General features: G+C 41.1%; 1 protein-coding gene across 1 annotated transcript in view; it reads right to left on the bottom strand.

Moving 5' to 3' along the window:
- The window catches only part of ITGB8 (integrin subunit beta 8), a 321,665-nt gene that overhangs the window by 246,715 nt on the left and 58,743 nt on the right, over positions 1-16,207 (bottom strand). Inside the window, 1 exon segment of the mRNA XM_030201630.1 lies at positions 1,652-1,737. Within this exon segment, the coding sequence (XP_030057490.1) occupies positions 1,652-1,737 (86 nt within the window).

Below are 16,207 nucleotides of genomic sequence, written 5' to 3'. Positions count from 1 at the left end.
AGCAGGCACCATCTTGTTTCTCTTTATATTAATTTTATATATAGCACTACTTCTCCTTCCTACCCTGGCCTTCTTGAAATGACTATACCTTGGGTAACAGTTCTCTGTGTATCACATCTCCATGACTGCAACTAAGTCCAAGTTAATTGCTTCCATTACAGCCTCTAGATCAAGAACATTATTTCCCACTCTACAAGCATTAGAATACACAGCTTTCCGTGTGTTACTCTCCCACCCCATTTCTATACCATTGTTTAAATGTTTTAATTACCTGGGAGCTATCTCTATCCATCCCACTCCTCAGTAGGTTAGCCAGTATGTTACAAAAGACACTTCAGCCATTCTTCGATAGGTGGACACCATTTTTGCTCAGCATCCCATGCAAAATTATCCTATGGCCAATGAAGCTAAAGCTTCTATGGCACCAACCATATAGCCAGGATTCAAGCTTCTCTGCCTCAGTCTTTACCGTTGACAGAGAGAATTGAGTAGAACATCACCTGTGCGCCTGTTTCACTCTCACTCTCACTCGCTCTCTCTCTCTCTCTCTCACAGCCTCAGAGTTACTCTTGTTGTGATTATGGGAACACCTAGAAGTATGTATGTCAAAATGGATGAACAGCATTAATAGTAGGCTTGATAAGTCTTTGATCTTGGCATCAAGCAAACATACCTCCCAGGACATTGTATCCGGTTGGCAGATGTGACTCTGTAGCCCTCAAAAAGGGGTCACCAACCACCACCTTTAATTTCCTAGTAGTTGCTAATGTTTGGAGCTTCAGTTCTTGGGATGTTTTTGCCTCCTCCTCTTCCAGGGCTGAATATTGTTTCTTTAGTTCAAAGGAAGGCAAATTTGGGGTGTCAGTTCTGCAGGCTCTGGTGATGTGTGCCTGCTACCATCTTTTAATATAGTTTCATCTTTCCTTTGCTGGAGATCCTAATTCCCTCAATACGTATTTTGTCAATGTAGAAACATGGAAACATAGAAAAATGTAGGCAGAAAAATGACCATATGGCTATCCAGTTTGCCCATCCATACCATCACCATTCCTTCCTCTCCCTTACAGATTTTATGTGCCTGTCCCATGCTTTCTTGGATTCAGATACAGTCCTCGTAACCACCAACTCCAACGAGAGGCTATTCCATACATCCACCACCCTTTCCATAAATCTTTCCTTAGATTACTCCTGAGTCTATCCTGTTTCACTTTCATCCTTTGCCCCCGCATTCCAGAGCTTCCTTTCAACTGAAAGACATTTGTCTCCTGTGCATTTATGCTACATAGGTATGATAGCTCGCCTCTCCCCTCTTTCCAGAATATACATATTAAGATCTTCAAGGCTGTCTGCTATCAGGCAAATCCATAGAACAGCTGGGTTCTGATGCATGCTAGTAAATCCTAAATACGAAACAATGATGGTACAGGACCAAAAACGGTGGAACTTTCTTATTCTACTTATTTCAGCTATTAGTGCTGCCAAAAGATGAAATAGCAAAATAAAATACTCGTCTGTAAATTATTTTGATATTTCATGTACTGTATCAATCAAATAATTTAAACCAATATTTTTCCTGCTGTTTCGACTCCAAATAAAAGGTACACAGTTCAAACAATAGAGAGTAAAAATCACAAAACAACACTACACTCACCTCTTGTTTGCACCATCCACATTCTGGACCAATAGAGAGGCATGTTGTACACATCACGGCATTTGAAGAAGCACATCTGTTTTCAGCTGTACCAAAATATAAAATAACTTACTAGTATTCTGCTCTGATTGACAATTCCAGGGAATTCTCAGTTTTACATTTATATAATAAAATTATCCTAGCTAATTTTTCTGAATGACATTACATAATAAAATTTTGAGCCATCAGAAGATTTCAACCAGCCACTAGATATGACCACCACTAACAACCTTTGATTTCCTCAGCAAATAGTGGCCTATGCACTAAAAAAAAATGTTTTAGTAGTCATAAGCTAAAAATGTTACCATGCAAGCTAAAATAGTACCTAACAAATGGTGCACTAAATTATCAATGCAAACGCTAAACGCAGGCTTTTCAGCAGGTGCTCAGAGTATGCACACAGGCATACATTAGCATGTATTTATGCTACTCCTCAAAACCCCCTATGCTCACTTGTCCAAAATTAAAAGAATAGAGTATAAAATTCCTCTTGAAAACCAAACTCTTCAAAACTTTCCCCTACCAAAATCACCCTGCAATCCTAATCAAAGCTCCAACACCTCTCCACAATCAATGTTCCCTCCAAAATCAAAACTATTAATGTTGGCCCCAATATCCCGAGGAAGTATACCAGGCTTGTCCAACCTTTTTCTATTGTGGGCCACATTTTATATTTTGTAACATTTGGAGGACCAAAACATAAGCGCACATGCATTCATGCTCTCTTTTTGAGAACCACACGTTCATGTACTCTGAGAACACCCAGTCTCTCTCTCTCTCTCTTATATACTCAGGGCTGTGCTGGTATATTATTAACAACAGGCTCTCTCTATGGGCGTAGCCAGCCCTAGAATTTGTGGGGGGGGTGGGGGGACAGGGTTGGACTGGTGGGTGCAACGCATGCCTCTCCCCTCCCCCCCTTGTGTGGGCACGCTAGGCATACCTTTGCTGGCAGGGATGCTGATCCCCACCAGCCAATTAATGGACTGCTACCACTCTCTGCTGCTTGTTTCTGATTCTGAGCAGCATGCTGGGACTTCTCTCGCATGCACGAGAAGTCCCAACCTGCTTCCTCTAGGCTGTCTGCAAGCTTGAGCCATGCGGTGCAAGAACATTGGGTTGGTCTTACAGTTTTGAGTGGAGCAGTAACCTAATGGTTAGTGAAACAAACTATGATACTAGAGAACCGGGTTTGATTCTCACTGTAGCTCCTTGTGATCCTGGGAAAGTCACTTAACCCTTCATTGCCACAGGTACAAAAACATGAGCACACTAGGGACAGAGAAAGTACCTGCATATAATATGTACAGCTCTGTGTATGTCTAGTAGCACTACAGAAATGATTATTAGTAGTACATTGCTGAGTGATGCTGCCTAGTGGTGTTTCACCACTATCAAATGGTGATTCTATGGGATGCAGTGGTGTCAGCAGGAAGTTTTTTTTTTACATCCCTCTTGCTAGAGGAGACTGAGATCCTCAAGAATGGTAAGAACACCATCAGGACAGACCAGAGGAGGTTGTAAAACTAGATCAAGGATAATATGTGGGGCCTGGATATTTTAGTGAGAAAGGATTGTCAGGGTCTGAATACTTGATAGTTGATAGGATCTTTAGGTGAAGACTCAAAACTTTGGTTAGAATAGCACAATGATTTTGATGAAAGGGGTTGGCATATCTATAGGTAGGCAAATCTACTCTTTGAAGACTCCAAATAGGTCATATTTTCGGGATCTCTCTACTAAAAATGCATGAGAGGGATTTTGTTATTTATTATTATTTAGATTTTTCTCACACCTTTTTCAGTAGTAGCTCAAGGTGAGTTACATTCAGGTACACTGGCTATTTCTCTGTCCCAGGAGGGCTCACAATCTAAGTCTGTACCTGAGGCAATGGAGGGTTAAGTGACTTGCCCAAGATCACAAGGAGCAGCAGTGGGATTTGAACCAGCCACCTCTGGGTTTCAAGACCAGTGCTCTAACTACTAGGCCACTCCTCCACTCCATTGTTGAAATCTGTTCTTGCCTGATGATTTTCCCAATTAGCAGATGGAAGCAAAAAAACACTGATTTTTTTTAGTAGCATCATTCCTAATATATAGGATTGGTGAGTCCTGCACCTTGCCAGTATATATTTATTAAAGCTCATGCTACTACCCCCATTTAAAATGTGCAAGTGAGAACCATAAAAAAAGAATTAAAAACAGATACAACACAATGTGGAATTGGTGAACCAGCTGTGGACCCCATTGTAGTTGGAAGTTTCTTAAAACATGACAGGGCCAACTCAGTCTTCCAGGGAGGGTCCTGGACAGGTCAGGCAGGAGTCAAGGAAACGTAAAAACAAAATTTTACCTCTCTTATCTATTTCTGCTACACCAATCCAGATATGTGGGGTGTACCCAAACTCTACCATCCCAGGTGAGAAGACACTGCCCCCTCAAGAAAAACACTCCTAAAGGTATCATCTTCCCTGGCCTGAATGTCCAACCTGCAATGTTTCACAAACGAATGGAAGGACAACCAAGCCACTGCCTTTCAAATATCTTCCACAGATACTGCCTTGCCTTCCACCCAGGATGCTGACTAAGCTCTTCGGGAATGTGCCCTCAGCCCTGATGGCACCTCCTTGTTCTTCAACAGATATCACTTTCTTGATCCAATGAGCCAAGGAAGATTTGGAGACCGCACCTCCCCTGCATGGCCCACTGAACAACATAAAGAGATGATCCATTTTACGAAAGAAGTTAGATAACAAATCAGTACTCTCTGAACATTCAGCATATGGATGATCTTATGCACCTTATGGTCCTCTTTGAAAAGATTGGGAAAGATCACCTGATTCACATATTATTTAGATTTTTTTGCTCGCACCTTTTTTTTTTTTCAGTAGTAGCACATTGTAATGGAAATGAATTTTAAAGATTGTTTTTCAACCCTGTCTTGAATGACCAGTGCACTCGGGGTCTGTATTGTTGATTAGAAGTAATTCTGTTTAAAAATGATTAAGTGTTACCTTAAAGGATTGCTTTTCAACCCTGCTTTTGTCCGATAATACACTCTGTAATCTTGTCTTTGACCTAAAGTAACTTTTCTTGTACGCAGAAGATAAGACACAGCTCTAACTAAATTTGGTAGGCAAAGGGGAGGATGGCACTTATTTCCCAGGCCCAGCTTGGCCACCTGGACTTGGGGAAAGCATGTGACCACGTTAAGCATTCTGTAATTTTCCATAGAAGCTTTCTGTAACTTTCCTTAGCTCTGGACATGAGCTCAGAGTCTATAAAAGGGAGGGCTTGTAACAGTAAGGTGGGGTTCATCTGTAAATAACGTACGGACTGCGCAGAAGGTTTGTTCCTGGTCCAAAGCTCCTAGCTCTCGCTGTGTGAACCGGGCCCCCCAGCTGTTGATAAGAGCCTGGATGATGGCGACCAGTGATGATTGTATGTATAGTGTAATTAGTGTTTCTTTCCTGGTCTAAGAACTCTTTGCATTGCTTAGGATGTAGAGACCAGTGATGTAATGAATGTTTATATAGCTAACCATTGTATATTTGCTAACCATTATATATATATCTTAATCATTGTGTAAACCCCCTGGTAGCAGAGCAAGGTATAACAATGATGGTACCAAATATGTCACAGTGTTTCCCCAAAATGACTCAACACCAACCAGGGAGTTTAACAATAAAAAGAAAATATTTTATTATTTGAATTATATTTAAATGTTAATGAAATCTTACCAACTTGCAAATTTAACATATATATTTCAATTACAGGTTTGCAACACAAATCAGTTTAGTCTCTAGAAACATTGAGAGCATTTTCAGATAAATATAAATATTAGTTACATAAATCATTTAAGCTAAACTCTACCTGGAGAACTCAAGCTCTCGATAAATAATTACAAACTACTAAGTGGAGCTTGAAATAGAAATGTAGCAAGTTTTGAAGTGTCCCTTAAACAGGAGGAAAAATCAAACCTCTACAAACTTTATCTAACCAATGGAACCTCAAAACTCCAACAAGGGACCATACCACGGTATTTATAAATCCTTGTATATACTGGAGTAAATTCCTATCATTGGTTCCCCTTAAGAAAGGAGAACAGAAAAAAAGCCCAAACGAAAAAACTCATCCTAAATGAGAAAACCGTATGGGTTAAAAAACTGTCCTCCCCTCTTATATATGTAAACACTGTAAAAGGAACACCCAAAACCTAACCTACCTCAACTACCCCCCACCCAGAACCAGACTATTTATTAGGAAACCCCTCGAGGTAAAAGAGCCCCAAGTAAACTAATATAGCACTAGAGCAGTGGGGAAAAAAAACCCCGAACCTGCCCACTATTGCAAACACCTGGAAGCCCCCCGTAGCCAAGCATCCAAATGTAAAAAATCCTTTGTACTTAGCTTTATTCCGGCTTGAAAGCTTCAAACCTAGCCTGCACAAATGACGTTTGAAGAATGCTGGCCACTGCCGATATGTACTCCCTCTGGGGCTCCGGAGCCTCACTATAAATAACAAAAATTTGGCGACAGGCGCCGACCCTCCAACAAGAGCGCCTTGTTTCGCCACCCTCGTGGCTGCCTCAGGAAGGGCGCTTGAAATCCATCAGCTACTGTGAAAAACGATGCTGGAAACTGAGTCTCTGTCGTGTCACAAATGGAATAGGAGCCAGCCCTGAAAAAGACTTAAGGACAAATGACAAATCCAATTGTGGCACAACTAGTAGGTGAGGAGAACAAATAGACCTCCTACATATTCATTGTAGAAATCCTGAAAAAAAGACTGGGTTGTGGACCTCGAGGACTGGATTTGAGGACCCCTGCAGTATATATTACCAGGACTAAGAACAGAAGATGATACTGACGTCCATAATGTATAATGAATCAAATATCAGAGTTTTTGTTACTCTATTTCTTTTTTTTTTTATTTCAATTTAAACATTACAAGTTACATAAATTAATTTGCCATTGCAATACAGAGAATTCAATTATAGATAGATATATTATATAAAGAAATCAGATCACTCTTCCTTAGACCACATAAAAGTTAAGGGCGTGACAAAGAAAAATTAAGGAGTTATACAGCAAGGAAAAAAAAATTAATTATCAGTAATTGGCCTGGCCATTTTCTACTCTCTTTTTCTTATTCTCTACCTCTATTTCTGGATCCATCAGGTGCCTTTTTTAATTTCAAAAAAGCACTAAGCTGTTCAGGTTCCCAAAATACATACTTTTTTTCTAGGTACGTTACTATGCATTTGCATGGGTAGGCTAATAAATATTTAGCTCCTATCGATCTCGTTTCCTCTCTTAATGTTAGAAATTTTTTCCTTCTGTCTTGGGTAGTTCTTGTGACATCAGGATAAATCCAAAGTCTGTAACCGCAAAAAGTTTTCATAGAGTTTTTAAAGTATATCTTTAGAACCGAATTTGAGCCTTGCTCGAAAACTAATGAGACAATTAAAGTGGACCTTTGTGTTATATCAGACAATGAATTTTCCAATATAGCAGAAATATCTTGCAATCCTTCACTTCCAATCTGTTGAGGTTTTTCCCCAGTAGCAAATTGACCTTCTAAATTTCTATTCTTTATTGGCAAGTAAAAAGTTTTGTTTAGTGGGGGGATTGCTTCAGAAGGAAAATGTAGAACTTCAAACAGGTATTTCTTAAAAAGATCTGTAGAGTTTATACCAATTACAATCGGAAAATTTAAGATCCTAAGGTTCAATCGTCAGTTGTAGTTCTCTATTTGCTCCACCTTTCGACATAGCTTAGTAATATCTGCCACATTAGTATTGGAAACAGTTTTTATTTCTATTACCTCAGTTTGTAGTTGAAGAAATTGCTGTTTTGTTTCTTGTTTGGTTTCTTCTAACGATGTCACCAAATTATCAAGTTTAGTCCCCAAAAGTATAGTCTGTTGTGCTGAGGTAGAGAGCACTGATGTTAAGTGTTGTAAGGCCCTCCAGATGGAATCCAGGGTTACCACCATGGGAGCGTTCTTGTTCTCCATTTCCTTCCCCACCTTTTCTTCGGGGGAAGCCCTGCCAATAGAAGTGCTTTCCGCGCCGACCTGCAACGGCCCTGCACTTCCTGCCTTACCCCGATTAGGTGCCGGCCGTGGTGGAGGGTTGAGATCAGGAGGCGATAACGATGTTTCGTGTCCCAGAAGAATTGAGTCTCCTTTCCCGATTTCTTGAGCAGGAGTCGCCTTTCCAGCTTGGAGAGATTGCTGTTGTATAGCGGTCCAGTGTCTGCTGGACCGGGGATGAAGTCCTGTCCGATGGCAGACGGACTTTTACCAACCCCTTTCTTTTCGTGTGGGGCATGTCGAAGAATTCATAAAAGGTAACGCCAGCATAGAACACTGCTTACTACACAACACACGTGGCCGCCATCTTGTTACTCTATTTCAATTCTCATGTCTCATTTTCTTGCATGTTTCTAAAGTTGTTTTTATGAACCAGCTAAAGGAAGCAAGAAACAGTGCATCATAGCTGGGAGAACTGCTGTCCTACAGTTGTGCTCTCAATCTGCAGCCCCCCATTACCTCTCTACCCTCCTCTCCCCGTATGTTCCCACCCGTAACCTCCGCTCTCAAGACAAATCACTCCTATCTGTACCCCTCTCCACCACCGCTAACTCCAGACTCTGCTCCTTCTGCCTCGCATCACCTTATGCCTGGAACAGACTTCCCGAGCCCATACGTCATGCGCCCTCCCTGCCCATTTTCAAGTCCTTACTCAAAGCCCATCTCTTCTCCCTTGCTTTTGGCGCCTAACCACCTTCCCCATTCCTGATACCTACATTGACTACATAGTTCGTAACCTTTAGATTGTAAGCTCTCCTGAGCAGGGACTGTCCTTCCCCTTGTTTAAACTTGTACAGCGCTTCGTAACCCTAGCAGCGCTATAGAAATGCTAAGTAGTAGTAGTAGTAGTTAAGGTCTGATACAGTGTATTCATAATGGGTATTCATTCAGATCTGGAGCTGAGGGCCTGTTTGGTCTTTTAGCTTAGCGTTATAGGATTCAGTTCTATAAATGACACCCCAAAATTAGCAATAGCATTTGGTGCAAGGATTCATGCCAAATATTGGGTGTGAGGATTTACACCAAGTAAAATCTGGTAAACATTCTCGTGTCTAAATTACATGTGGATCTCCCTTATTCTATACAACTGTGCACAAATTCTGGGAACACCCCTGATCCACCCATGCCCCTCCCATGTCCATGCTCCCTTTTCAGATCCAGACAAAATTTATATGTGGATCCTGGCACCTAAAGATGGATGCACAAATTTAAATTAATGCCAAATAGTTCATTATCCTTTCCTTCAGTAGCATTTCCATTACACTTTCTACCACAAAGGTAATGCAGCTTGTAAGTAGTTTCCCACCTTTTCTCTGTAACCACTTTTGTCAAGCTGGGCCACATTCATCCTTCTCCAATCCCATAGAACCATGCCCATCTCTAAAGATCTATTAATCACACTTGCTGGTCAGATTTTTGGCAATTAATCAAGTTTCTGAAAAAAACAAACGTGTCAGCAGACCCATCAGCACCTTTCTGAGCTTAGTATCATGATATGTATCTCACTCAGCCTCGTGGCTTTGTCCACTTTCAGTTTTGCAAGTTGTTCTTAAATTATTCCATAAATAGTGAGTATCCATTGCATTCCTATGAGTATTTTCATTGGTCATCTGTGGTCCTTCTCCAGGGTGCTCCTCTGAGAACATCAAACAAAGAATTCCACATTTTTCTCAGCACTCTCCAAATATCAGTCAGGTTTTCTAAGATGTTGTAGAACTGAGAAAGTACTTGTGGCTTTGATGAATGAGTTCTATATGGCAATAGTTAAGGGGCATGGCATGCTAGCAATCATTTTAATAGCTGCTTTTGAAACTATCACCCATGCTTACTTGAGGGAACAATTGAGACAGGTGGGGATTGATGGATCAGTGCTGAGCTGGTTCACCTCATTCTTGGAAGGGCAGAAACAGTGAGTGGTATGGGATGATGATTTACCAATGAAAAGGGCCATGAACTGTGGAGTCCCATAGGTCTTGGTATTGCCAGCTATTTTATGTAATATTTATGGCCTCTTTGCATGCTATATTGAGGTCTACTGATTTGAGGTTCCATCTTTATGTGGGGACATTCAGTCTCATAGGCTGTTGCATGATCATCTGGTCCAGCTTCTGGTGGAGGACCTGCTGCAGCTGCCTCTGGGTCAGAGGGTTCCCAGGGCCAGGAACTCATGGACAGCCCAAATCCATTTTGGCTTATAACCTAGAGCTTAAGGTCTGGTAAAAGAGCCAGGGTTATTCAGTGGTGGTAATTTCTGCTTTGGATTTCTACTCCATGAAAGAACCTTCCTTAAAAGCAGTCTTCTTGGTAACAGATGGAAAAGAATAAGTTCACGATGTCACCCCCAGCAAACATAAATGTGGGGAAAATAAGAAAAGAGATATTACAGAGAAAACTAAAACAAGTAAACAAACAAAAAAAAATCCAAAAATTGCTGGAAGGCTATGCACAAATGCTCAAAGTCTAGGCAATAATGATCCAGATCTGGAAGACCTAATTGTGGGCATTGTGGCCATTAGAGTTGTGGTTCAGTGAATTCCATGATTGGGATACAAATATACCTGGCAATAATTTGTTTAGGAAGGATAAAGAGAGCAGAAAAGATGGAGAAGTAACATTATAGGTCAACATAATATTAAAGCAGCTGTAATGCAAGATGCACGGGAAAGGAGAAAACACTGTAGATCATCTTGGAAAGAGAAAATAGCACTTCCATTCACATCCATGTGGTCTACAAAACTTCTGACACAGAGGTGCTGGACAGATTCTTTCATTGACAAGGTGAGAAAGAAGGAAGAGGTGGTGTTACTGGGAAACTTGAATCTACTGCATATGTATTGGAAAATAACATCTGCAAAATCAAAAAGTAGATTATGGATGCATTATAAGGGGATAAAATCCATCAGAGAAGGGGTGATGCATTATAAAAGGATAGAACCTATTAGAAAAGGGGTGATTCTGGATAATCTAATGTTTGTGTGGCAAACTACTGAATAATGGCTATTGGTTGTGACATAATAGCTTGTGACTTAATGTGTGCAAGACAGAAGTGGTAGAATTTGAAGGGAAGTGGAAGAAAGGAGTTTTGGATACTTGACAGGGTGAAGATTCATTTGCAGCATTCAATCAAGAACTGAGAGGGCAAAGCAACTTTTGAGGTTGCAGGCTATACTTTGAATTCCCCCTGCTTGTTGACATAAGCCACCACTGAGGCCTTGTCCAGATCCAAGTCCCCAGAGCAAATTTCAAGACAATCTGCACCAAGCTAACTCTGTGTTCATCCACAGCAGAAGTAGCAGCCAGGAGTTGAACATCTGCAACCAAGAAGACCAACAGGAGAGAAGGAAAAGTTGAAGAGGCCTCAGCCAAGGAATGACCTCTAAAGTTGCTGTTATGAGCTCAGGAATTGAAGGTAATCTCAAGCCTTTGGTGCCCTACGTGAGCAAACTTTTGGATATGTACCTATAATCTGACCATCCTCTTCTGTGTCAGGAAAACCTTTCCTAACTTGGCATCAAAACCTGGATAGAAATGGAATCCGGTGGCTTTGGGCATTGTATACCACCTCCAAAATTCTATGACTTGGGTTATCCTTGGAGTAGCCAGTCTGGAGCCCTGCTCTACATAAGTTCAAATTGGCCAGTCATCAAGGTAAGGATACCCCCACATGTCTACTTACTGCAAAAAGGCTGCCACCAAAACCATTATCTTGAAAAAGGTCCTTGATGGTTAAACCAAAGGTAAGCCCTGAACTGAAACTGCTTGATGAGCACACAGAGCCAATGGAATTCCTAATGTGGCACTCTGATAGTGAAGGTCAGGGTGGGGAAATTTCTCACCTCTCTGGATTTGGCCAAGGCATACTTTCATATTTCAGTCAAAGAGCAGAGACTCCATACAAAAATGGGAAACAAGGACTTAGTTGGGAACCAAAATGAGATGGAAGGAAAACTCCACTCCCATTTGGGGACCACAAATGGGCTCACTTTCGAAAGAGGACATCCATCTTTCGACATAAATCGGAAGATGGACATCCTTCTCCCAGAGACGTCCAAATCAGTATAATCAAAACCTGATTTTGGACGTCTCCAACTGGAGTCCCTCGCAAGGACGTCCAAATTTCAAGGGAGCGTGTTGGAGGCGTATCAAAGGCGGGACTTCAGTGTGCCTAACACTTGGATGTCTTTGACCCAAAATCGAAAAAAACAAGAACGTCCCTGACGAACACTTGGACGTTTTCACCCGGTCGTGTTTTTATTACGAATAAGGCACAAAAAGGTGCCTGAAATGACCAGATGACCACCGGAGAGAATCGGGGATGACCTCCCATTACTCCCCCATTGGTCACTAACCCTCTCTCACCCTCAAAAAACATCTTTAAAAATATGTCGTGCCAGTCTCAGATGTCATACTCAGGTCCATGACAGTGCATGCAGGTCCCTGGAGCAGTTTTAGTGGGTACTGCAGTGCACTTCAGACAGGCGGACCCAGGCTCATACCGCCCCCTACCTGTTACATTTGTGGAGGAAACAGCGAGCTCTCCAAAACCCACCACAAACCCACTGTACCCATATATAGGTGCTCCCCTTCACCCATAAGGGCTATGGTAGTGGTGTACAGTTGTGGGTAGTGGATTTTAGGAGGGTTTTGGGGGGGGGCTCAGCACACAAGATAAGGGAGCTATGTTTCTGGGAGCATTTTATGAAGTCCACTGCAGTGCCCCCTAGGGTACCCGGCTGGAGTCCTGGCATGTCAGGGGGCCAGTGCACTACAAATGCTGGCTCCTCCCACCTCCAAATGGCTTGTATTTGGATGTTTTTGACATGGACTTCTTTGGTTTCGAAAATTGCCGAAAGTCAGAAACGTCCATGTCTAGGGACGTCCAAATTTAAGGATTTGGATGACTCTGACGGTATTTTTGAAACAAAAGATGGACGCCCATCTTTTTTCAAAAATACGGTTTTCCCCGCCCCTGGATTTGGACTTTTTGCAAGGACGTCCAAATCACAACTTGGACGTTTCTTTCGAAAATGCCCCTCAAAGTATACAGAATACCATTATCACACCCACTCCCCTTCAGAACTAGTTTGAAGTCCCACCCCGAGAAGCCACTGCAAGATTAGACTTACGCTGCAGGGAGATACCAAAGAGGTATTTGTAAGAGATCTTGTTATACCTAATGTTTTATTCCACTATGTTACTCATATTCTTGTGTTATTATTAATTATTAATTGTATTTCTATTCAGCCATGGCAATAGTCAGGACAGAGCAATGTAGGCCACATTGAGCCTGCAAATAGGTGGGAAAATGTGGGATACAAATGCAATAAATAAATAAATAGATACTGCTAATTACATGGCACAGTCATGATGATAAGTACTCACTCCAGGTAAAATAGAGGCAACATCTCCTCCCTCCCTGGACAATACTAGAGGGAACCTACTATGACTCTTTGGGATTCTTACTTTCCCAAGGAGGAGGCCTCCTCCCACATGATGAGGATTATAGTATCCTCAAAAGGGCTCGTTCTTCTGAAAACTTCAAGACCAGCAGAAGGAAAAACAACCCTTATTACCGACTGGGGCTTCACCCAATCCTTAAGAAGGAAACAATTCACAGAACCCCTCATCAAAGATCAGAAACAGCCTACAGGTGATCTTGAGACCTAGTTTCTCCTAGGTCCTTAACCAACTTATCTAGGTCCTCCCTGAAGAAGAGTTTACCTCTAAAGGGAAACTGCTCAGATGTATCTTAGAGGCCAAATCTGTCCACAATTTTAGATCCACAACCACCTGCAAAACACCACCATCAAGGATGCTGCAGCCCTGACAATAATCTGTACCAGATCATAAGCGAGCACATACCAAGCCTCTCAACAGGTCCTCGGGACTCTCCTGCAATTGCTGAATCCCACATGTAACCTCTGTGCCCCTAATGCTGAAGAAGAAAAGTCTTGCTCCTGAAGTAGCTCTACCTTCCTAACCTGATGTTCTTATTCCAATTTCCTATTATTCTGATAAGTCAGCAAAGGATGTAAAGATGCCCAGGATGTATATGGCTCTTCTAACTGTAGCCATTTTGTCCTATGTTCACCTTCTGTCTAGATAAGAAATAGGTCTAATTGTGCATAGGACAAAACAATCTATCCTATGCAAAATCTTGGATTCTTTGGATCCAGTGAAGAATAGCTCATAAGAGTCCAACATAAATAAAAAAAATGTTAAATTGTTAGTCCTTTTTTTTTTTTTTAAAGTAAATGTGTAACACCTTTGCCACATGCTATGTCCCATACAGCTAATCCCTGCATTTTGATCTCCAGTGGTAGTGATCCAGAAAATGCAGTGAGCATACTCCAGAGAAATACAGAGACCCTGATAGTAGAATGCAGCATACAATGCAGTATGGCTGTCAGCAGCTGAACAATGAAAGGGAGATGAGGCAAGAACTCCAGATGCAATGTAAGTGGAAGAAATACATGAATCCTTTTTGAGCCATAAGCTCCTGTAAGATATTTCCAGTCAATAAGCAACATGGAAAAGTGAGTAGAAATGAATCCTCCCAAAAACACACACCCAGAGTACTGACTGCTATTGTAAGTTCTTGTATTAAAGGGATGACGCCCAGAGTAAATAAAAAGCAGAGGGTTCTAAAATTTCTAAAAGATGAGGAACAGGCAGTACACTTTTAAATTCCTCTTGCTATGTCTAAATGGAAAACAAAATCTGGCAACGTATTCAGTAACTTCAGTATCTCATAGCATTTACTAAGAATTGGTCCAAATGCTCAGCACAGATATGTGAAAACTGTGTGCCAGTACAGACAACTGGAGCAGTCTTAACTTTTCCTATATACAACAGTCAGAACAGTAATGGAAGCATAGATGTGGAGTAGCCTGCCTTAATTTCAGGGTCTGACCAAAGGCAACTGTGCTGCCTACAGGAGGGAGTGGTACACTACACATACTGATTGACAAGTCACTAGAAACCTAACACCATCAAGATTACCTAGTTATCACTGGATACAAAGGTATCACAACCATTAAAACTCATTTTTTTTCTCCATGAACAATATAGCTATGTTTACTGCCAGTCATTATTTCTGAAACTCTTGAACAGCAGTTTGTGTGTGAAATTCCCTGAATTCTTAAGAACCATGTTTGGAATACTGTATCATAAATCACATCACTCTCACTGAATCTTAAAATGGTCACAAATATTGCATACACTGCACGAATCAAACAGATCTCACTGTACACAAAATCATCCACGCTGACGCCCCAACCTACATGTTAAACCTCGTGGACCTGCCTCCCAGAAACGCCAAAAGATCATCCCGCAAATTTCTCAACCTACACTTCCCCAGCTGTAAAGGACTAAAATACAAGCTGACACATGCAACTACCTTCTCTTACATGAGCACGCAGTTGTGGAATGCACTACCTACTGACTTGAAAACTATTGACGAAATTACCAACTTCCGTAAATCTCTGAAGATTTATCTCTTCAACAAGGCCTACAAAGAGAACCCATAACCTTACTAAACCACCTCTCCAACCCACCCCAATACGACAGTCCATCTTCTACACTCACCCTAAATACTCTCTTTTTCCCTACTTACTCTTTCTATATCACTAATTGTATTTGACATCCTGGAATGACAAAGCCATAACAGGACTCTGTAAGCCACATTGAACCTGCAAATAGGTGGGAAAATGTGGGATACAAATGCAATAAAATAAATAAAAATATAAGAGGAAATACACTGATTGAACAATGGCTATACCTAGCAAAAAAAGATGAAATCATAGGAATTTGATTTATAGAGCTTCACAAATAACAGTAAAATGTTTCATTTACAAACAAATAAGCACTCTGTTTTATAATATTTACTTTTTAAAAACAGTGCAACAAATAGAAGTCACAGCTCTCTTTAAAAGGGACATTCTTAACAGAAAAATAAGTCACATTTTTGGAATAACTTGACTGGAAAAACTACAATCAGCAGTTTTCACTAGCTTTCCCAGCAGCTGTGCCCCAGGAGACCCACAGAAATAGCATTCAACCATTCAGTATGGCACTTTACAGGCGTTTTAGTTATGGTCTCTTTTCAGCATTAGACATTTTATTTATTTATTTAGTACATTTATATCCTGCTTACATGAGTCAGGTATGCGTTGTAGTTCATTTATCTTAGCCCTTCACCTCAACCTATTTATTTCTGTACTTCCAGTGTTGTAAGTTGATGTTACCCCTTTCCCCTCTTTTTTTCTTGATAGATAATTGTTTTTGATTGCTGGTGGCTTTTTTTTCTCCATTTGGAGGCAGTTAGCATGCCAGCTTGAACTGTTTTTTGTTTTGTTTTTTAATTTGGGGATTTTTCCCTTTTCCTAGTGTTATGTGCATTATTGTACCTTCACACTTTTT

Source organism: Microcaecilia unicolor, chromosome 1 (assembly GCF_901765095.1).
Source record: "Microcaecilia unicolor chromosome 1, aMicUni1.1, whole genome shotgun sequence".
NCBI lineage: Eukaryota > Metazoa > Chordata > Amphibia > Gymnophiona > Siphonopidae > Microcaecilia > Microcaecilia unicolor.
The sequence above is the reverse complement of the archived record's forward strand: the minus strand, read 5'-3'. Positions and strand labels throughout refer to the sequence as shown.